Below are 22,770 nucleotides of genomic sequence, written 5' to 3'. Positions count from 1 at the left end.
TCGAACCCGGGTCTCCCACGTCAAAGACGCGGCATTGTTTTGCAGTGTAATATACGAGTGTAGGGCAGTAGCGTATATTGTGGGCTATCAAAGCTATCACTGAAGCCAATATCTAAAGTGAACTAGACAGTTGCTAGTGCTAATTCTTCGAAATGTGTAATAAAACTACAGAAAAGACTGCACTGTTAGTGAAGTTAACATTTAATCAACTAGCCTTATTGTCCGGATCTGCTAGGTCTAGTGATAGCCCAAGTCACAATCCCAGCATACGCCACTGGTTTAGGGGTACAATTTTATATATACAATTAAATTTAGTGAATTCAACATAATTTTAGGTTTTAGAATTATTTTACATAACTGAAGTGGGGAGTGATTCTAAGTATTGTTGAGTTTTGATGTATTCCAAGAAAGTGAAATTCCTAATGGCAACGAACATGTTTCGGGAAGCTGCAAAAGTATTTCTTTAAATGTCGCAGCATAAGCTTGTAGTATTTACTGTATTTCTAACAGTAATAACACATAATAGCATGCATGGATTTAAAAATATAAGTTGTTAATTAATTCCCAGTTTCAAAATAACTTTTGCAAAACAAGCCTCATCTATATATTTAATGCGCGTGTCTGCCTGTCTATCTGTACCCAAAATATTCACAGACTAAAAGCTAAAGGGGCTACGGGTACCAAATCTTGACGCATTCGCAATTTGCATGATCACGATTCCGGCGAACTTCCATGTATTTAGTTTTATCTGCGTTTACTTCTAACCTCATTTCCCTGCAAGCGTTTAATAAAATTTCTGCATTTCGTTCTATTGTTCCTTTATCTTCCCCTATCAGATTTACATCATAGGCATATGCCATAACCTGGTGAACACCTTTTAGCTCTAGGCCCTGGTTGCTATCCTTTAATTTCCTTATAGCATACTCCAGGACAAAGTTGAATAATAATGGCGACAAAGCGTCTCCTTACTTCAGACCATTCTCAACGTTCTTGCGGACAAGTATTTTCCTACGCGGACTTTGCTTTGGGATTCGCTTAAACACAACTTTTTCGGTATGCCAAATTCAGTAATAACGTTGAGCAATGAGAAACAATAGACAGTGTGCTTATTTTATTGTTGTTGTTATATATATTAATTTCTGATGTGAATGAATTGTACACTCATATTCATATTATTATTTTTCATTTCAGTTTGCGTCTCAATCATGTCTAAAAAAAGCTACTTTTTCAAACGACTGGCTGTCCAACCCAAATTTCTCATTGTGGCTTTCTGCTGTGAAGGACAACAAGAATGCTGCATTCTGTAAGATTTGCAGAAATACTTTTAACCTCAGAACATGGAGAAACGGGCTATTATTAGCCACATGGAAGGCAAAAAACACACTGCAGCTGTGAAGAACTCTGTAGTAACTCGGCCGATAACAACTTTTTGTCAGCAAAGGAATGCAGTGGAATGTAGTGGTCAGAATCCAGGTCCTTCTTGTCCCGCTGAAGAACTGGTTGTAAGTAAAGAGATGCTGGTGGCTTCCGAAGAATCTATTAAAAATAAACATGCTAATGTTATGAAGTCGTTTCTAGTGTCTGAGTCAGTAACTAAAGCTGAAGTTCTGTGGTGTTTGCAGGCAGTAATGCAACACTTGTCATTCCGATCTGCTTCCCGACTGGCTAACAAATTTCAAGCTCATGTTCCCTGATAGCGAAATTTGTAGTAAGATGCAATTACAACGTACCAAGTTAGCTTATACTATCGTTCATGGTCTTGGACGACTTTTTAAAGGTAATCATCTCAAAGAAATAGAAGCTTGCAAGCATTATGTTATTGGGTTTGATGAAAGCCTTAACAAAGTCTCGCAAAAGCAGCAAATGGACCTTACGATTCAGTTTTGGGACAATGAAAGAAACCAAGTGTCAGCAAGATATTTAAATTCAGTGTTCCTCGGACATTCAACGTCAGCAGACATTCAAGTTAGTTTCAAGAATGGTATCTTAGGTTTGGACCTCAAGAAAATTGTTCAAGTTTCGATGGATGGTCCACATGTTAACTTCAAATTTTTAAGTGACCTGCAGAAAGATCTTGCAAGTTCACCTTCAGATCCAATTTTTCTTGATATTGGAAGTTGTGGACTGCATACTATGAATTGTGCTTTTAAAGCTGCCATGCAAGCAACAGGTTGGAAATTAGAAGAATTCCTAAGGGCGTCTTATAATTTATTCAAAGAGGTTCCAGCTCGTCGTGCAGATTACATAAGATGCACAGGGTCTTCTGTGTTTCCGAAAAAAATTTTGCAGCATTAGATGGACAGAAAATTCAGTCGTTGCTTGCCGGGCGATGGAAATATTACCGAACGTAAAGAAATACGTACAGTGGGCTGTTGATGAGAAGAAAGTACCATAGTGCAAAAGCTTTGATACTGTAAGACATTTCACAAATGATAACCTGCTTGGTGCAAAACTTGGCTTTTTCACAACATTAGCAAAAACTGTTGAACCTTTCCTGCGTGAATTTCAGGGAGAAGCTCCATTAGCTCCTTTCCTTTACAACTTGCTCCAGGCCATAGTATTGTCTGTTGCAGTTCGTTTTGTGAAAGATAGTGTTTTGGAAGGCCGGCCATTGGTTAAGATTGATTTTAATAATAGCGAAAACTTAAAGCCAGTCAAGTTTGTAAACATTGGGTACACATCAAAGGATGCTATACGAAAAACCAATACCGTATCGGATAGACAGACTCTTGAATTTCGACAAGACTCGCGCAGGATGTCAGAAATTCATACTGAAAATAATGGACAGGTCACCTCTAAAATTCAACCTGACAAGAGCAATTTCTTTCCTGGATCCAAGTGTGTTTGTTATGGATGACACTGTAGCTGCAAAGAGATTGTCCAATTGCCTAGAAATTGTAGTATCCAAAAATTGGATTTTAAGAACATTAGCTGATGAAATCCAAGGTGAATTCAAAGTTTTTGCTAAAAATCTTCTTGTATTGGAAGCAATGAGGAATTATGACAGGAAAAGTAAGAGATTAGATGACCATTGGTTGGAGATGCTGCATTTAGGCGCATGCTCAATACATATGACTGATTTTGTGAAATTTCTCCTTCTTTTATCTCATGGAAATGCTAGTGTGGGGAGGGGATTTTCAATCAACAAAGAATGTTTAATTGAAAATCAAAGCGAGTTGAGTCTAATTGCACTCAGGCAGGTACATGATAAAATTTCAGCTGTGGGAGTCCAATTACAAAGAGGGTTGTCCATACTGCCCGCAATGCTCATGGAGTATATGCTGAGTCTTTGAGGAATCAAGAAGAGGAAGAGAAGAAACAGAAGAAGAGAAATGCCATTAAGGATAAAGTTATTGAACTCGAGGCGAAGAAAATGAAGTTGTTGAATGATGTCAAGGAGAAACTGTCTGCAATTGATGATGAGATTATTGGTTTGAAGTCTTAAAACATTTAAGTGGATGTGGTCTTAACTTCAGTTTGATTTTAGTGAACTGCAAATCTGTGATTTGAGGTTTTAAAACATTTCAGTAAAGTAGTGTTCGTTCCAGTAATTTGTGTTTTAGTGCTGGACTCTAAGTGTGTGTACTTTTGTGACTAGTATTAAGCTTAAGGTTGGAAAGCGATAGGGATAGACATTCCTCTTCTCGTTCTGTGCAGCAGTTGGTTACAGTGGAGTGGAAACACACAGGAGAATTGAAAATTAGGCAAGTAAGTGATTAAAATTAGACTATTTATCTTCGCTAGTTTTTTTTGTGATTCTTTTTTTAATAATGATCCTCTAGTCCACATTGCATTTCACTTGTAGCTTCTGTTTAAGCTTTGAAAAACAATGATATACCAATTTTAGATATCTCTAGAAATTTTCTGGAAAACCGGGAAAATTTCTGGAAAAGTCAGGGAATTTTGAAATTCCAAATGAGTGGCCACCCTGCTTGATCTCATCGTAAAATGTCACATGTACACGGTTCACATCAACCAACTACATGTACACACTAACATGCAAATATTGGCCGCATGTAGCTGCACTAATCTGTTTGTCGACCATAAAACACTGCGAAATATCTCATAAGACAATAAAATATGAAGTTAATTGTTGGAACTAGATACCACAATATAGCAATTATATAATAAGTCATCTTAAATTTTCTGTATTAAATTACAATCAATAAAGGTTTCAATTTTTCTTTTGTCTAGAAACAAGAAGTATTTAATGCTGCCATCTGTAAATCACAAACAGAAACACTAATTTTCTATACTCTCTATAAGGCAGTCAAAGTGACTGTTTCGTGCTTCTAGATATAACTGACACTAGCGCCCCTGTAAAAAGGAATATAAACTTATTATTAATACTGTTAACAAGTGGGCACAAAAATATTAAAAGTCAACGAATTTCTGGGTATTAGCGAAAACATTACAGAAGTGATACGAATTATATTCCTTGAAGCAGTCTAAATGAATGCTTCGGGCTTGTAGTGTTAAGATATCTTTAGTCTATAGTTATTGTTTGGCTAGTGTTTTCTTGTAATCCAAATATCGTTCGAAATCAATTTTTGAACATATTTTAAGCACTTTTCTACACAGTTGGCTTACGGTTCTTTTAGGCAACCGTAGGAAACAGATCGTTCGCTCTTCGCTGTTTAGAAATTTTGGCTAGAGTTTAACTATTTCCAGTTGTTAGTTTTTTTGATTTTCCAGAAATTGCTCCAACCAGTTAAATTAGGAATTGCTTTGTAAAATAGCCAGAAATTCTTGCATTTTACCTGAGCAACACCGAGTACTATATCAGCTAACACTAGTTGATTATAATTTTTACCATAGTATTTTGTAGAATACAAAATCCCATCCCAATTATTTTGTAAATAGATATTTGATTGATTCGTTAGAGTTTTAGTGTGCGTTTTCAGCACCGAGGCTCTATGAGATGTGAGTTTAAGGTGGAATTCGAACCCCTTAATGCGTTCAGACTTCAAGGCTCTTCCAACGGGAATCGAACTTGGTACCCCATTCATTAAAGCATGCGCTAGCCACTAGACTAGCAGGGAGGACGGGTAAATGTTTGGATGTTTCACTATAATACCAATATAGAAATATCTATACATCATATATAATAACAAATGGTATGTCAAACTAGATGAGTTTCCTCATCAGTACAAACAAAGAAAGAAAAAAAATAGTTTGATGGAGGAGATATCCTTTCCAAGATTACAAACTGATCTAGCGAAACAGTAAGAAATATATCCGCGAATAACAATAGACGTTGTACCCATATTTGGATGCTGTCTACGGGATTGTTTTTAAAGTTCCATCAGAATATTATCTCATTCTTCAAATTAACTTTTGATGCACTTCATTCCAGCATTTTGTCGTGTTAGAACGTGAAATTGATTACAAATGAAGGAATTTCGCGTGCTGGCAAATAAATAAATAATAATAATAATTTAAAAAAAAAACAAAAAAAAAAAACTAACGCATATATTTTCAGATGAATGACTTTCCGATTATATTAGATATAAATATCGTGCAGACTGACAATATGAGGTAACAATAAAATAACCTATAAATATAGTTTTGTGCGCTAACGCTTGAGAGGTTGTATTTGATTGCGTAGCCCCTATGAATATTTATCATTTCGTAACTCCCGCGCACAGATCAAGAGCAGAGCATAAAGGCAATGGCTATATACCTATGGTATGCACAAAATAAATTCGTAATAGCTTAAAAACTACCAGATTATTGGCTACTTCCCATTTTTATTAGACATAGCTGATGCTTCGTAATCTACGGAGAGTAGTAGCACTGAGGGTTAGGGCGCTAAAGCACTGTTGCTGGTGCTATTTCCAAGCAGTGAGACTTAACTCCTTAGTACTTCAAAGTAACTTTAAAATTTCATTGTGAGCAAATGCAGGCAATTGCAAGAGCGTTAGGACACCGTTAGAGTCCAGAAGGTATAACGTCGTTGGCTTCCCGAGCTTGGATCTGCTCGTCACTGGGGTGTGGTAAGAGAATAGCCAATCACCGCCTTTCAGATGACTTTGCGATGGGTAGGTTAGGCAAATCTGAAGGTGGTGATTGGCTATCCTCTTACCATATCCCCAGTGACGAGGAGGTCCAAGCGCGGGAAGCCAACAACGTTATACCTTCTGGACTTTAATGCTGAGGGTAATGCTACTGACAGTCAATGTGTCATGGAACTACTTTGAGAAGTGCATAATGTATAAGGTAAAGAGAGTTTACATTGTGAATAATTACTTTCTGTACGTGGATTTAGACAGTAATTGCTTATCTTAATTGTGTTATTACTATCGTATTACTTTAGTTAGAGGCACACTAATCGAACTGTGCTAATAATTAAGTTCCGTAAATAGTACACTTTCTTTGTGAATCTGTAAATTTGACTCTTAATTCTTCGAAGTAGCGTCTTCATGTTATTAATCTGCCACAGACGTTAATACTTACAAGTGATTACAAGAAAAGAAGAAATGCAGTCAAACAATATGAGGACCAAGATTTGCAAACTTCACGGGTACAATCTGGTATCTAACTATGAAAGATCAACGAAAAAGATCACATTTATGTAGGTTGGATACCTCTGATAAAGTTGGTAAAAATAACAAAAATGTAAAATTACTGCCTTATAATTCTGTTTAAATGGAGCCTTGTACACTGTATACACAATTCATTACATTACATGCACATCAGTTATATTCTTAGTCGAAGCAAGTGAGATACGAAACTGCGTAGCCATAGAATAATGAATAAATATATGTATTCATTATTCTATGTTATAGTTTAAGGTTCTAATTCATATGCCATTGAAGTTCGATATTTGTTTGTAGATAACTGCAGTGACAAGAAGCTGATTATTACAAACTACATGTTATGTTGTAAGCCCAAATATCATTAAAGCACTATTAAAGATGTTGTTTGGTTAATTTTCCTGTACTATTTAAAATGTTATTGCATACTTAGAGAACATACCATAAATAAGTTTCTGTTATTTTCGTAACATTTTGATATTCCATATTCCACTTACAGAATTTGTAATTTTCATATTTATCAAAGATATTATCATAACATCACATCAGCTCTCAAAAATAAGTATTTAATTCAATAAAAATTTTAATAATTTGTCTTTTAAAATTCTATTTAGAAGTCATTCTGAGTATCGTTGTTTCTACTACGAGGAACCGCCATGTTAAGTATGCAAGTACACTAACATAGTTTACATCTTCGCGTTATGCATTTGCAGACTTGTGAGTTTAAATCTTTCGTCACACACACTAGGTAACGTCAGTTCCGGATATAAGCTTACATCAAATGCGCACGTGTATCTTTTGGACACGGCTTAAGGTTTAGTTTACATCAGATCTGGACGAGCATTTTCGACCCTTAGTGAACAAAGGAATGAGGGTGTTTTTATTATTATTATTATTATTGTTTTATTTATTTATTTTTATTTTATTTTCTATGAGCAATTTATGTGAACACTTTTCTTTTTTAAAATACAGGTTCTCAATGGTCATGAAGATTACATAAACAGTATAGTATATCAACCAGACACTGGGACTATACTAGCATCAGTCAGTGATGACCATACATGTAAACTATGGTCTGTAAGTGATGGCGTTTGCACCTCCACCTTTTATCTTGCATCCCCGGGTAAGTCTTAAAATTGTTTTAAGTCTGTTGAGTAATACAAATCGTGGAGCATCTATCGTAAAGAATAGTGGACAGTTACTTTCATTCGTTTTATTGTATATTTGTAAATCAGCATTAAAAAACAAAAAAAAAAAAAAAAAAAAAAAAATGAGGACAAATCAACATTAAAATATAAGAATAGAAAATAACCAGCTAAAGTCCTTGTTCAAACATCACAGAATTAGTATGAACCTTTTTGAAATTTTTTCAGTATTAACCCTTTACACACCATTTTTGTAACATTTTTGCTTTCCATTATGTAGCTTTCGTATCTTTTCCAAATGGAAGAAATAAGTGTTCATGTTCAAAACATACCAATTAAATCAACTATCTTGAAACCTATCGCGTCCCATCATTTATGGATAATCTGTGTAATTTAAAACAGATTTTTTTTCTTTTTACAGCCACTTTTATTTTCTTTAAATAAATAGCCTATGTTTTTTCCAAAAATTCTGAAGCTTACGTATTTGTAAGTTTAAAGTAGTGCTGTTTACAATAAAAATATTTTTCTCTACTTTAATTTACATTGTGATTCGTTGGGTCTTCTTTCTTTGAAATGTCCCATTTTGGGAACATTAGCCTGTAACCATATATATGTGAAAGCTCGTGAACAAGTTTCGGTGAAAATACTGTACAATATTTTCCTCCTAACAGATTCGTAGACCTTTCTGAAATAATATGAATAATACGAATAATAATATGAATAGTACTCTGAATTGGAGTGTTGCCTTTTTTTTTTTCTTTTTTTTCCTTTTTTTTTATTTTTGTCCCGTGTATTTGTGAGTGTGGTCAGTAGTTAATCATTTCGCCTAAATCCACACTGATAATCTTCAATAATTTTATCTATGTATGAGATCAGTCTTGCTTACAAAACGTTTGAGGGTGTTTTCGTCATGCTTCTGATAAATTGAGGTAATACCAAGGTGGCCACTCACCTGGAAAACCTGGAAAACCGGGAAAAGTCAGGGAATTTTTTAATTCTGGAAAAGTCAGGGAAAAGTCAGGGAATTTTGATGAAAAACATGGAATTTTTACTCGGGGGAAAATTTACGTTCTGCTGTATTCCTAGCCATTTAGCCGGTTTATTTATATACAAATTACCTTTGGTCGCTGGGGGCTTCGCCCCCAGATTTCTCCTTCGTTCCAGGTTTCGTTTATCTACCTCTGTTGGTTTGGGCTGCGCATACTTTCTTCATATTCTTTTGTCATTTAGTGCTGCCTATGAATTGAGCTGGAGCGAAATCGGGACCATTTTGTAATTAACACACTTGTTTAGTTCGATGGCTGCTTGATTTCCAGAATTCGCTCGGGGATGCGCCCCTGCATCCCGTTTTGGTAGTCACGTGATTAATATAAAGGCTGAACGATAGTTGAGTATTTCTGCCGGAAGAGTTCCGAATGTGTGTCGAATTCCACAAAATTTGGTTAATGCGTCAAAAACTGTGTGGATTCCACATGCATTTGTACTCAGTGGCGGCAGTACGTTTTGCGACACACGATTAACTGGCCATGCTTTTTTACAGTTATTTCAGAATACGTACGAATCACGATTGTGCTGTTTTATGTTTGTGTGTGAGAGGGGGATTACACGTCGTGTGGCTTGTAACAACAGCGAAGTTATAAATTTATCTATTTTTATTTATCTTTTATTTTTATTTATTTATTTATTTATTTATTATTTATTTATTTTTTGTTTGTGTTCAGTTTTGTGAGTACTTTGAATTGTTAGTAATGAAAACACGTAACTTTATAGAGCCATAGAGGTGTGCCTACTGAATTTTTGTGATACACTGTTTGCAATAAGGATGTAGATTGGCCTAACTATTCTTACATGTAGGCCTGTGTGACCATTAAAGACGTTATCTTTTAGTTACGTGCAAGAGGGTTGGGTATTAATAAAAAAAAATACATAAATCTTTACGATATTTATGACCATGGGCGTCCACAGAGGGGGTCGAAGGGTCAGTCGACCACTCTGGAAAATTGCATAGGTTAATAATAATTTCTATAATAGGAAGGTATGCTTTCAAATTAAAAGATTATACTGATTAAGGAAGCTTGTATTCTTCACCCTCCCTGCGAAATTTTCTGTGGACGCCTTTGTTCATGACTGATGTATAGTACTGCTCAATTACAATATAGTGAAATATATGCTGAGGTAGTGATGATGGGTTCGTAGCATGGAAATTTCATATTTCCATGAAAAATAGTCAAAGGTCCACAGAATACGTATGCAAAATTTGAATATGATACCTTGAAAACTAAGGTCACAAAAAATTCGTGAAAATTTCCTAAAGAAAAAAATGCGATTTTACGCTTCCGCACCCCCCTCCCCCCGTTTTGCGCCGCCAAGTTGACGGTTTGCGAAAAACCCGTGTGAGCAGTGTTGAATTTAGAAACTTTTCTCCGGGGGAGGGATAATGCTGGATGAATATGTTGGAGAAAATCATACCAATATTAATATCTTGTGAATTTTCTCATGTGTCTTCGGGGAGAGGGATTTTTTATCTCGGGGGAAATGTCCCCCGGGGCACCCCTGAATTCAACACTGCATGTGGGATGATCTTTGCTCATTCTGTGAATGAACAATAAGAAAAAACAGCTTATCGCTCGTGTGTGAGCTGTATAAGAGTTTTAAAACAACACTATGAAATAAAAGTATACTAACAATTTGTAAAGGCCTGTACGTCAGTATAATAGGCCTAATTTCAAATATAAAATATCTTTATTTTAAACGAAAGCTTCTGTTTAAGCTTTGAAAAACAATGATATACCAATTTTAGATCTCTCTAGAAATTTTCTGGAAAACCGGGAAAATTTCTGGAAAAGTCAGGGAAAAGTCAGGGAATTTTGAAATTCCAAATGAGTGGCCACCCTGAATACATCTAATCGGCACACTTGCCTCCATATATCGTTCCACTCATACTGTCCCCTTATTCCGAACTTTCGGATGTCTTCACTACCGACTGCCCTCAGACCATACACTGAACCAAGTTGTAGTGTTCGTAACAATCAGAATATGAGTTTAGAAGTAATATAACGAGTAAAATTAGATCAAACAAAGGGTAAAGTACACTGGTCAACAGTAAAAATGCTTCGGAGATAAAACTAACCAATTCTTACTAATTTTAGAGTGCTGATAACGAAAATGAAATTAGTTTTTGAAGATTGGTTCGGGTTTCAAAGAAACGTTATCACCCGATGTGCTCTGCTGGGCAAATTAAGGGTTCATGGCAACAGGAGCTGTCTACTCATTTCAACAAACTTCCATTGTTTGACGGTTAGTTTCATTGCTATCCTCAGGGACATACGCAGGGGTGGGTCCTGCGGGTTTTGACACCCCGACTTGTTTGTAAATTTAGTCTAATTTCAGGTGCAATTTTAAAAACTTTAATATAATTTAGCTTCAAATTGTATTTAGACAACCGAAAAGCTTAGGACCCCTCCCGAAATAAATCCCTGCGTAGTCTCTGGCTATCCATATTGCTCGCACTTCATCGCTAACAAAGAAATATCAATCACTTCGCGGTTTAGTTTGTATTGTCACAACAGAGGCTTTAATTTCGGTGTACTATGCTAAATTCCATTCTTTAATAACTTACGGTGTTATTTTTTGGGGTCATTTTACTGAATGTATTAGCACGTTTCGCTTACAAAAGAAAGCACTAAGGGTTGTGTTTGGATTGTCACCAAAGTCTTCTTGCAAGCCCATCTTTCGAGGACAAAAAATATTACCATTACCTTGTGTGTATCTATATAAAACTATCTTGTTTACCGTAAGTAACAAACACTTATTTATTGAAAACAGTAACGTCCATAAATACAATACCCGATTAAAAAAGCGTATATATTAACTGTACAAAAATTTTCAATAAGTTACCTGATTTTCTAAAGCAAAACAAATCATATTCTACGTTTAAATCTGATCTTCACGAGTTCTTAGTAGATAAACGTTACTACTCGGTAAATGAGTTTTTTGAAGACAATGTATAAATGTTTTTTTTTTTTTTTTAAATTATATTATGAATGTGGAAGCTTATGAAAGTCATGGTTATGTATGTATTACTCTATCTGTAAGTTTTTTATAGCATATATGTAATTATTTTGTAATTTTGACAACTGTATGCATACTCGAGAATACTCTCATTTGTATGCAAAACAGGCAAATAAATAAATAAAAAATAAATTGAAGAGTTTGCCAGAGAAAAAATGTGTAACGTACTTTTGCAGTTACAATTTGCCATCTCGGACGTAGTCGTGGTGAGATATTGGGTTGGTGCTGTTATTATTATTATTATTATTATTATTATTATTATTATTATTATTATTATTATTATTATTATTATTATTATTATTATTTATCGTTTTATAACTATACTAAGCAGAAACATGTCGCGTAAATGTGTTTGCAGTGCAGAGCAAATTGTTGTTTTTAACGAAGTGAAGCGAAAAGTGGAATTTCGCTCCTATCATAAAGAAAGCCTATCACTTGTACTTTGGCTGTAAAGTGGGAGATGTAGACAAGAAGTGAGCACCACGTATATGTTGTAATACTTGTTCTACAAATTTGCGGGACTGGCTAGACGGAAAAAGGCCATGCGTGCCATTTGCAGTTCCAATGATATGGAGAGAACCGACAGATCATACTTCAAACTGCTATTTTTGCATAGTTCTTCCAATTAAATGTCTATCCAAAAAAGAAAAAAGTCAACTGCTACTTATTCAAATATTCCTTGAAATGTTCGTGACTGTGCCACACTCTGAAGAACTAAAGGTTACACAACTTCCCGTATCTTACTCCAGTGTTTCACCCGATGAAGAGCAAAAGGCGAACAATGTCGACCCACATTGTCAAATTCTGCTACAAATTCATCATCTTCCTCCGATCCTAACTTCACAAAACCAAAATATCATTATCTATTCACCATGTGATACTCAACCTGAATTAAATTACCTGGGGTTGTCAAAAGTGGCGCAGAACTGCTGGCATCCAAACTCAAGAAGTGGGGAGCTTATTCTGAAGATCTAAAAGTGTTCGTGTTTCGAACACGTCAGAATCCCTAAACAGAATTTTCAGTGGAAAGTGACATATTACGTTGTAACAATGTAGGCCTAACTGGTCTTGTGAGTAAACTTAACATAGACGATAACCTCGATAAATGGCGGCCATTCATAGACGGATCAAACTATTCCTCCAATATATTTTGCGTAAACTTCCACAAATTGCTGAAACTAAAATCAGGTGAGAACCCTTTTTGGCACTCAAATACGCTAACTCCTCAATGATCCTGAATTTGATGCAGTGTCAGAAAAAGAGGAGAGGATTGCATGAGATTCTTTCCGAAAAGTGGTGACGAATGTTTTGGAAAACGAGCGGTACCACTATAAGGAAGTAGAGGTGCACCTAATACCTTCCACCAAGCAATAGGGTGTAAAGTATCACTAAAAATGCATATGTTGCACTCCCACATAGATTTCTTCCGAGAAAATTGCGAGTTTTTTTTTTTTTTTTTTTTTTTCGAGGTGTAGAAAAACATTTCTACCAAGTTATATCTATGATGGAGAAACGGTATCAGGGCTACTGGAGCAACTCTGCTCTTGCCGATGGTTGTTGGACGGCAAATTCCCAATTTTACCCTAATTTCCCCTTTTCTCGTACAAAACACACACACATATTATCATGATACCATTTGAAAGCCTGTTTTATTCTGAAGAGAATGACGTATAAGTCATAATACTCAAATAAATAATACTGTTCGGATTTATTTGATTTTATAGTTATCTCACTTTTACCTTTATGAAATTTGGTATTGTCCATCAGACTGAGAAATATTTTTTCCGTCACAACTATTGTAGGTATTACAATGAAAGTTGGTACATGTATTATAAACTACAGTAGTTTTAAAGGTATATTATATTTGGGTGCCTTTAGTCGGCGCCGTGCCAGGGGGTGCTACATTTGAAAAAAAGGGATTTTTGAACGGAAAATTTCCAATTTTACCTTAAATTTCCCTCTTCTTATACATCATGTACACATGCGCATAGTACCATTTGCAAGCTTGGTTTATTCTGAAGTGAATGACATATGAACCAAGATAATCGGATGAACAGAATTGAAGCAATAGCTACTTAAGTGAAAGACCAAATAGAAAATTCAAGAATCTAAGTGTCAACACTACATAACACACATTTCTATCGATTGCACTTAAACTTAAACAAATTCATCATTTTTATTTTTATTTTCGTATTCAGCATCATCATTTGCATAAGAAAATGTTTTTTTCTTTTCCGAAGCATGAAAAAAGTTAAAATTTGTTGCCCAGTGGTATTAGACTGTTCTTGAATTAAGGATTTTTTTTTTTTTTTTAAATACAGAAAGATAAACAGTAAATTCTGAACAGTTAGTTGTAAAAGGAAAACTTCTTCTAATAATTTTCCAGGAGGTAATGTACCTAAAATGAAAGCCACATTTCCTCGCTGAACTGCTATGCTGATACGTTGTATCAGAAAAGTAGTAGCCCGCTTGTCACCAGTAAGGTGTGCAATATGTTGGCCTACTTCTTTGATGAAATTGAGCCCTTCGAGACCCCAAATGCCGCTCGATTCAATGGCTACGGGCACGAACATGTATCTATCGAGCAGATCTTTATATTTTCTTTTTTCCTCACATTCTCTGCGGGCTGCAATAGCTCCTTCTCGAGATGAAGAAAGAGTGAGTTTGGACTTATCCTAAATGTCTTCTTTTGTTATGGAATTTTTTTAATTTATTGCGTTTTACTGTTGATTTTGTCAGCGCTTTTATTTGTTCCGAATAAAAGGTGTTTATTCGGCTCTATAAAGAAAATTCTCAATTCTATACCTCCTAAGTGACTTAAATTTATCCATAGCACAGAAAAGAAAAAAACTGCGTGGCGGGTAGTTATCAGACTATTTTACTGAACTGGTAGTCTCGTGAAGTAGAATATACTATGCTTAGTGTTGCAGTCTCCATAAATGCAGAAATTCGGCTTAAACAATACTTGGTTATAGTGACTCATATTCACTTATGTACCAGAAACTTCCATGGTGTTTTTTCCGATAGTCTTGATAAACTAAATAACTAATTTGGAAAGTGGCCATTTTCGAAGAATTTTACGAGAAAATAGGAAGCATTATGACATTTTGTAAATAACGTTTTATTTTAATGAGTGAAAGCGGAAAGGCTATTACTCACCGCAAAAAATATGTGGCAGAATATTCTTCTACATACAACTGGTAGCGCTTTCGGAAGATGCTACTTCCTTCATCAACCTGTGGTAGACTTCAAAAAGGATAAAAAACATGAAGGATGGTTAAAAAATTGTTAGAAGGTTAGGGTATGAAAAAAAACAAATCTTCTGTCAAACATTAAAACACACGGAAATAGAAACTCACTGACATTGTACACTGCTATTCACTGTTTTCTGTTCTTGCTTTCCAAATGGTGAAAAGATTACTCCAAATAATATTTATTTCTCCTCTATCCAGGTTAAGTAGGGCGTTTCTTTGTGAATATAATATGATTCTTCAATTTTTCGTTCCGTTGCTGTTTTTGCTTTTTCAATTAAACATGATTCCACGATATGATGGTTATAATCTCTAAGATGCGTTGCTAGAGCGGATAACTGTTGCGGATTTCGAGGTACGAACGTGCTCAGTTATTCTAGTACAAATGTTCCTTTTTTGTTTGATCTATATACACATTATCACACTGACATTTCATCCGATAAACGCCACTGCTTTGTAAAGGGTCAGTAAAAAATGCTTTAAAATTGGTTATGTATTTATCTATAGATTTTGGAGGAACTTCTGAAATTTTGATGTGTCTGCAGAATCTTCTTGATTTTTGCTGAAAACTGTGGAACCAAAGGGACACCAATCCATCTGTCAGTTACGACATCTGTTGTTGGTTGATGGTGGGTGCCGACGATCTCCTGTTGTACCTGTTTGTACCATTTTAACAAGAAAGATTTTGGGAAACCATTTTTCTGTCCAATTTGTAATAAATACTATATTTCCTTGTTGAGATCCTTCGAGAGGTCTGAAAGTAAAAGAGCTCTCCTAAAAAAGTTCTTCCAAACATTTAATTTCTGAAGCCATGAATGTGATGATTTAAAGTTGATATATTTTGTACCAGCAGAAGGTTTGCAGTATACCGAAGTAACAAATTTATTGTTATGTATTTTAATGGTAATGTCAAGAAAGTTAAGAGCACCATTTTCTTCAAGTTCCTTCGTAAATTTTATTCTAGGGTGAATTGATTAAACTCATCGAACAGTTTATTTAATTCTTTAGGGTCCTTGTACAAAATCAAAGTATCATCAGCATATCGAAAATATCTAATAAAAGGTAAGTTTAGGAAGGAAAAAATGAAATGAAATCTTTGAGTTTTACGTCCCACGGTTATGCCGGTTAGGCTAAAGGAGACGCTGATGATGAGTAATGAATGAAATGGTGTAATGAAGAAAGTGGGAGGAAACGGGAGAACCCCGAGAAAACCCACGCACACGGTGTTTGTCCACCACAAAGTTCACTTGGCGGGGGCTGGGATCGAACCCGCGACCCCAAGTACCAGAGGTGAACGCTCTACCACTGAGCCACCGCGGCCCCACTAAGTTTAGGAAGGATATTTGTTTCAAACATGTCCAGTACCAAATTAGAAAGTATTGGAGAAAGGATATAATCCATAGCAAATCCATCGTCCTGTCGAAAAATGGTGTCTTCAAATTGGAAGAAATTGTTCCTTAGACAAAAGACTATTAGTCGAGAGATTAATTGGATGTCGTATGGGTTCACTTTTAGTTTAAGTAAAGCCATTTCCACTGCCTGTAGAGCCAGGTCTACTGATGTTGATGGATACATTTCCACAACATCAAAAGATGTCAAATGGATGGAATTTGCAACAACAAAGGAATTTAAGCATGTTTTCAACTCCAAACTGTTTTTAACCGTGTATTTAACTGCAATATTATATGATACGAGTTTATCATACAGCCATTTTGAAAGTAAATACGTAGGATGATGGAAACCAGATACTATTGGTCTCAATGGAACATTAGGTTTATATATTTTTGGAAACCCATATATGATTGGTAAGGCTGGGTCATGGATTTTCAATTTTGTTTTGATTTCATCAGGAATTATAGGAGAGCCATTAATTAACCGATTGGTTGCTGTTATCAAGGATTTCAATGAGTTATCCTTACATCTAGTAAAACGAGACTTTTTGGCACATTCGTATATTTTATCCCTGTATTGTTGTTTTGATATTATTACGTATTTTATTTTTTTCCTGTTTTGATGCCCTTGTTGTGCGGAATTTATTCTCATTACCTGATGTTGAAAACTTCTGAAGAATAATTCAATGAATGGTTCCCAATTCTTATCCATATTGCCTATATGATCTTTTGTAAATATTCTCTTTCCCTTTATTTTTATAAGGTTTTCACAGTGATCAGTTTCTAAATTATTTTCTTTATTTTTTCAAAACTAGCGAAGAAGACAGCAAACGGACTGGAAATATTAATAGTTTTGCAAATACGTGAGTGTGAATTATCATAAATAGTAGATATTATTTGGTCTAGGAATTAATTCGTGCGGGTGGACAAGAGATGGCGCAACGAACGGAGCGTCCCACAGTTCCGTGTATCCACACATGTGTTGCAAACCCCTGTCATCGCGTATCGTTCGTAGTATAGGGCAGTGGATTAAAGCGTCAACAACACCAGTTTGTAGTTAAGTGAACATGGCGCAATTTGTGCCTGATAAAGTGGTTTTGCGGGGTGTCCTGCTGCATTATTTTAACATGCAGAAAAGTGCGACTGAAAGTCATCGTATTTTGGTGGAAGTGTATGGTGACCATGCTCTAGCTGAGCGAACGTGTCAGAAGTGGTTTGCACGGTTTAGAAGTGGTGATTTCGGCTTGGCAGACCAAGAGCGAGCTGGACAGCCAAAAAAATTTCAAGACGAAGAATTGACAGCATTGCTCGAGCAGGATTCGTGTCAAACGCAGGAACAACTTGCAGCAGCATTAGGCGTTGATCAAACAACAGTCTCCAAACGCTTGAAAGCCATGGGAATGATTCAAAAGATGTCACATTGGGTTCCACATGAATTGAAAGACAGAGACGTTGAAAGACGAAAAAACATTTGCGAATTGCTGCTTCAACTATAGAGCAGAAAGGGGTTTCTGCATCGAATTATTACGGGTGATGAGAAGTGCATCCATTACGAGAACCCTAAACGAAAAAAGGCCTGGGTGAAACCAGGTGAACCAGGTCCATCACAACCAAAACGAGATATTCACTGTACAAAGGTTATGCTGTGCATATGGTGGGATATGAAAGGTGTGGTGTACTATGAGCTGCTGCAACCGGGTGAAACTATGAATGGAGAACGTTATCGACGACAATTAATGCGTTTGAAGCAAGCTCTGGCCAGAACACGACCAGAATGGGAGAACAGACATGATAAACTTATTGTTCAACATGATAACGCTCGCCCACATGTCGCAAAACCGGTCAAAACCTATTTAGAAAATGTCGGATGGGAAGTTTTACCTCACCCGCCGTATTCACCAGACGTTGCTCCTTCGGATTACTACTTGTTCGATTGCATGAACAACGATTTGATTGGACAGCGGTTTACTTCTTCAGAAGATATCGAAACATGGGTCTCTGACTGGATCGCTTCCAAGGATGAGGACTTCTTTCGCCACGGAATCCGTACATTGCCTGACAGATGGGCGAAAGTGGTGGCTAGCGATGGACAATATTTTTCTTAAGGTATTTATGTATTTTGTGTTTGTACTACAGCTTCAATGTGTGCGTACCAACCGCACGAATTAATTCCTAGACCAAATACTTCCACTCTCTTAATTCAATAGCATATGCTAACAGAAGGGTGAGTGGTAAGTAGCGATCAAATGAATAGAACTAAAAATGTATGATCTGAAATGCTGGCTGAAATCAGTTCTATATCATGACACTTGAAACTGGACTTTTGATAATCCATAGCTGTGAAAAGAGATTTGATGTTCCAGTAACCGCGAGATGAATTTCCATTGCATTTATTCTTTCTGACTGTAATATATGTCAGTAACATTAAATTAATTTGAATATTAGAGAAAAGAGCATAATTTGAAGAACTTTGAGTTGTTGTATCATTATACTTGAATGCTTTTGTATACACCAACTGTTTTCCTGCCGTAAATATAAAAGCTTGTTTTTGTTAATTTTGTAGTAGCTGCAACTTAATCATGAATTTTCAAATTTGTTAGTACTTCTACTGTTATTGTAATGTCATTTCTGTAAGATTTATTCCTCACTGTAGTATACTTCTTCGTAACTTTTGTTAATATTTTTTCTCACAAGTAGAAAAAAGAACTTTGATAGAAATGATTCTCTAATGAATAGAAAATTAGTTTTTCTACAAACACCTCTAAATGACTTTTCCGAAATCAAGTTCTAGCTTTTTCGTGTACCAGAAATTGTTTTTTTTCCACCAAATTTCGGCAAGAAATTATATTGTTCTTCTCCTCGAAAATACTGTTCCTGCAAGTTTTTGCAAATTGCAAAACTAGCTAAATAGCTTTCTCAAACAGAATATGGTTTTTACTCAATTTCATGAAAATCACTTGAGCTGTTTCTGAAATAAAATTAGGCGCATCTTCCCCGGAAATATTGTTTCTAAAAACTCCACTAAACAAATGTTCGCAAGCTCAAAACTAGTTTAATTGTATTCTTGTACCAAAAAACTGATTTTTGCCAAACTTAAAGGAATGTGTACCCATCATCAGAGGCTTCAGAATCTCCATAAGGTAACATGTAAAATTTAATTCATAAATATCTTACAAAATACTGCACTTAGAAGCTTGCAATTTTCTATATGAATGCCAAAGAGCAATACAAAGTAGATGGTGTCTCAATTTTAAACTTAATGATTTAGATTAATTGTAATAATTACTCCGTAATCACTACTGCAGATAAAGGATCAAAAGACCACTTTCATACCTCATAAATTACTACGGGTGACATTCTTTGAAGAACACATGCCGGGGAGGAATGCATTGTGGCAATTTGAGGAGCGAAACTCGTGTCTACCACCTCTATTTTCATAATCATTTACGCCTTGAGCAGCCTCCCTTCCCATCCCTACCCCCACTTCCCTACTGAGTTCCTACAACTTTACGACAATTATCTGAATTTGCTTTTACGGCGGAACCTGCTGCGACTCACGTTCTACAAAATACTTCATAGAACAAAGATAATGATCTTTAAAAACTCAATATCGAACGTATGTTTCCGATTGCTTTTCTCCATCTTTTGTTGCTTGAAGCGGATGGATTCTCCTTCGAACGGCTTTCACCTCTGCCACTGACAACTATACAACCAAAGAAAGTCTAAATGTTTCTTATTTGCCTATTTGTTCTGTTCACTGGATGGATAGGTTTGTTTTTGTTTTATATTATTCATCAGAGAAAACACACGGTATGATGTTTCTGTGGTTAGAACGAATTAATTGTATGGAGGGGTGGCAAAAACCCATGTTTTCCTTGTTTGTTTTTTGAATAACTAGTTTGGTTTCAAAAACTTTTATATATTTACCATACCCGTATATGCATGTGTGTCCGTGTGTGTTAAAAAAAAAATCACTTCCTGGATCATCACTAAATTTGGTCAAAATATAGAGTCAAGAATTAGAAATTAAGTTTGTTATTAAAACCATCTACTCAAATCGGAAGTGGTTTAAATAAATCATTTCTGGTTTGATCATTGATCACCATAGATAGAAAACGGTAATATGTAGTAAGATCCGGTTTTCTGCTTCGTAAGAACATATTTAAACTCTATTATTAACTCTCTACTAAAACCGATAATGGTTCAAATCAACTATAATTTCTGGTTTCAACAAATATTGATCTACATAGATCAAAAGCGCTAAAAAGAAAATAGATAAAAGCGGTTTCCTCCAATCGAGTAACTCTCAAGCATCTCAAGTCTAACTTTCATCTCCTCTTTTGATCTCCAATCGAAACCTGAAAGCGTAGAAATTAACCACTTCCGGTTTCAATAATGATCTCCATAGAACAGGAATGGTAAAAGCGAGAAGCGGTTTCTTGCTTTGTATTCAGCGTTGTAAAAATAACTACTATCTTCTGTCTTAAGCCTTTATTCAAACCAAAAGAGGTGGGAATCAACCACTTCCGGTTTTAACGGTGATAGCTATAGAACAAAAACTGTAATAGATAACAAAAGTGGTTTTCTGCAATCAATCAGGCGTCCTAAGAATATATTTCGTATCTAGTCTAATCTCCCTACTAAAACCGGAAGTGGTAGAAATCTACTATTATTTCCAGTTTAAATATTAATTGTGAAAATATCGTACCACAGAAACCAAACTCCTTTGCGTGGTGTATACGTAACACTGCTACTTGTTTTTGAATCATTTTCTTTACTTTGTGGATAATCGTGGCCTCTATTTTTTAATCAATAAAATAAGTCACACTCGAAATCATACGTAAACTAGTTTTACAAATGATTTACCAGTAGAGCACAAATTATTTACTAGTCTGCCCATTCAGCACTGTTCAAGATTGACTAAGCCAAACCGAGTAGCGCGTCTGAACAAGGGATTGTGAGTTAGGGAAACTAATATAAGATTATTTGCATGAAGTTAAACCTACTTTAGATTTGTAATAAGGGATAAGAAATCGTTAACATCTGAGAGTTAAGAAATAGATAAGAGCCTAAAATAGATTGGGTTAGAGCTAAGTTAGGATAAGGTGGGAAGTATAAAACCTTCCATCATGCTATTCTGTAACAACCAATTAGGTTATATAATCTTCAATAAAATTCGTAAGCGCCTACACATATTTGTAATGAAAGTCTTGATTCTGAGCGAAAAGAGCTAGCTGATCTTTGACCTCGAGTTGGATCGGTTTGTCGTCACTTCTTGAGAATGAGACCAAGCTCAGTTGAATTAGCACTCTCAGACTGTAGCTATTCATTAAAAAAAGTAGGGACCATGGCTACAACACTTTTACTTTTAGATTACATATGAATGGTTTTTTTTTAAGCCCGTGCTTATGTAACAAGTGTGGTTATGAAGGACGAGACCTTCAGTTTAAAGTGGGTTACAAACCACTACTCGTTTTGAATCCGAGAGAAATTGTACTCTAGCTAGGCTCAAACCTGGGACCCCTGATTACAAAAGTGACAATTCTACAAAAGACTCATCCACGGAAAACACCTGATAAAGATATATTGTACAGATCTTGCATGCACTGTACTTCTGAATATTTTAAGAGTCATTTTACAAGGAGAAAAAAAAAATGCACAAGTGAAATCGCTACAAAGTACAGAAAATATACTTTATTCCTCCAAGTTAGTTCACAGAGTCAGAAATTTAGCACCTAATTTAATTTGTATATAAATATAAGAAGTGAATAAAGATATGAATCATTTGAGTTCACTCTGGTACTGAAACATTTATATTATTTTATTGGTTTAAATCAATTGTTTAACACACACATGCAAATTCTATGTATTTATTTGAATTTCAATGGGAAAATAATTTTGATACACAGAGCGGAATAGGTATAAAGTCCGTGACTCGAGGTCTCACTATGTATGTTCAAAGGGTGTTCGGAAACGACATCAAACAACGTAGGGGAATTAATCCTTACACGAAAACATAAAATAAAAGCTACGGGTTACCGCATTAAAAGATTCTCGATCAAATTTCGTGAACTAAATATTGTGCTGCAATAAAAAACAACAAAATTTTAAGGTGTTTTCGAAAAACTAAAATATTGCTCGAGTTATTGGTTTCTTGTACCGTTACGACCAATTTTCTCTGGACAATATTAACGTGTGCTACAAATTTCTAACTGGAATGATTTAGTATCTTAGAAACTTTTTATACTTGGGGGCAGAGCGTAGCTCATCTGAAATTTTTAACACCGTGTATTTAGACAACTCTTGGATGAATTTAACTAATCATCTTAGGATAAGAAATAAAATAATCAATTACTTTTGGATATTTTCGACATCA

At 35.5% G+C, this 22,770-nt stretch overlaps 1 protein-coding gene across 3 annotated transcripts in view; it reads left to right on the top strand.

The window, feature by feature from the left end:
- Positions 1-22,770, top strand: part of Nup37 (nuclear pore complex protein Nup37) — a 103,604-nt gene that overhangs the window by 31,181 nt on the left and 49,653 nt on the right. For all 3 annotated transcript variants that reach the window (XM_081752123.1, XM_081752121.1, XM_081752122.1), the window contains one exon: positions 7,509-7,659. In XM_081752123.1, the coding sequence (XP_081608249.1) occupies positions 7,509-7,659 (151 nt within the window). The remainder of the gene's footprint in view (positions 1-7,508; positions 7,660-22,770) is intronic.

Source organism: Thermobia domestica, chromosome 3 (assembly GCF_964235325.1).
Source record: "Thermobia domestica chromosome 3, izTheDome1.hap1.1, whole genome shotgun sequence".
NCBI lineage: Eukaryota > Metazoa > Arthropoda > Insecta > Zygentoma > Lepismatidae > Thermobia > Thermobia domestica.
Note: the sequence above shows the minus strand (reverse complement) of the source record. Positions and strands in the feature narration are given on the sequence as shown.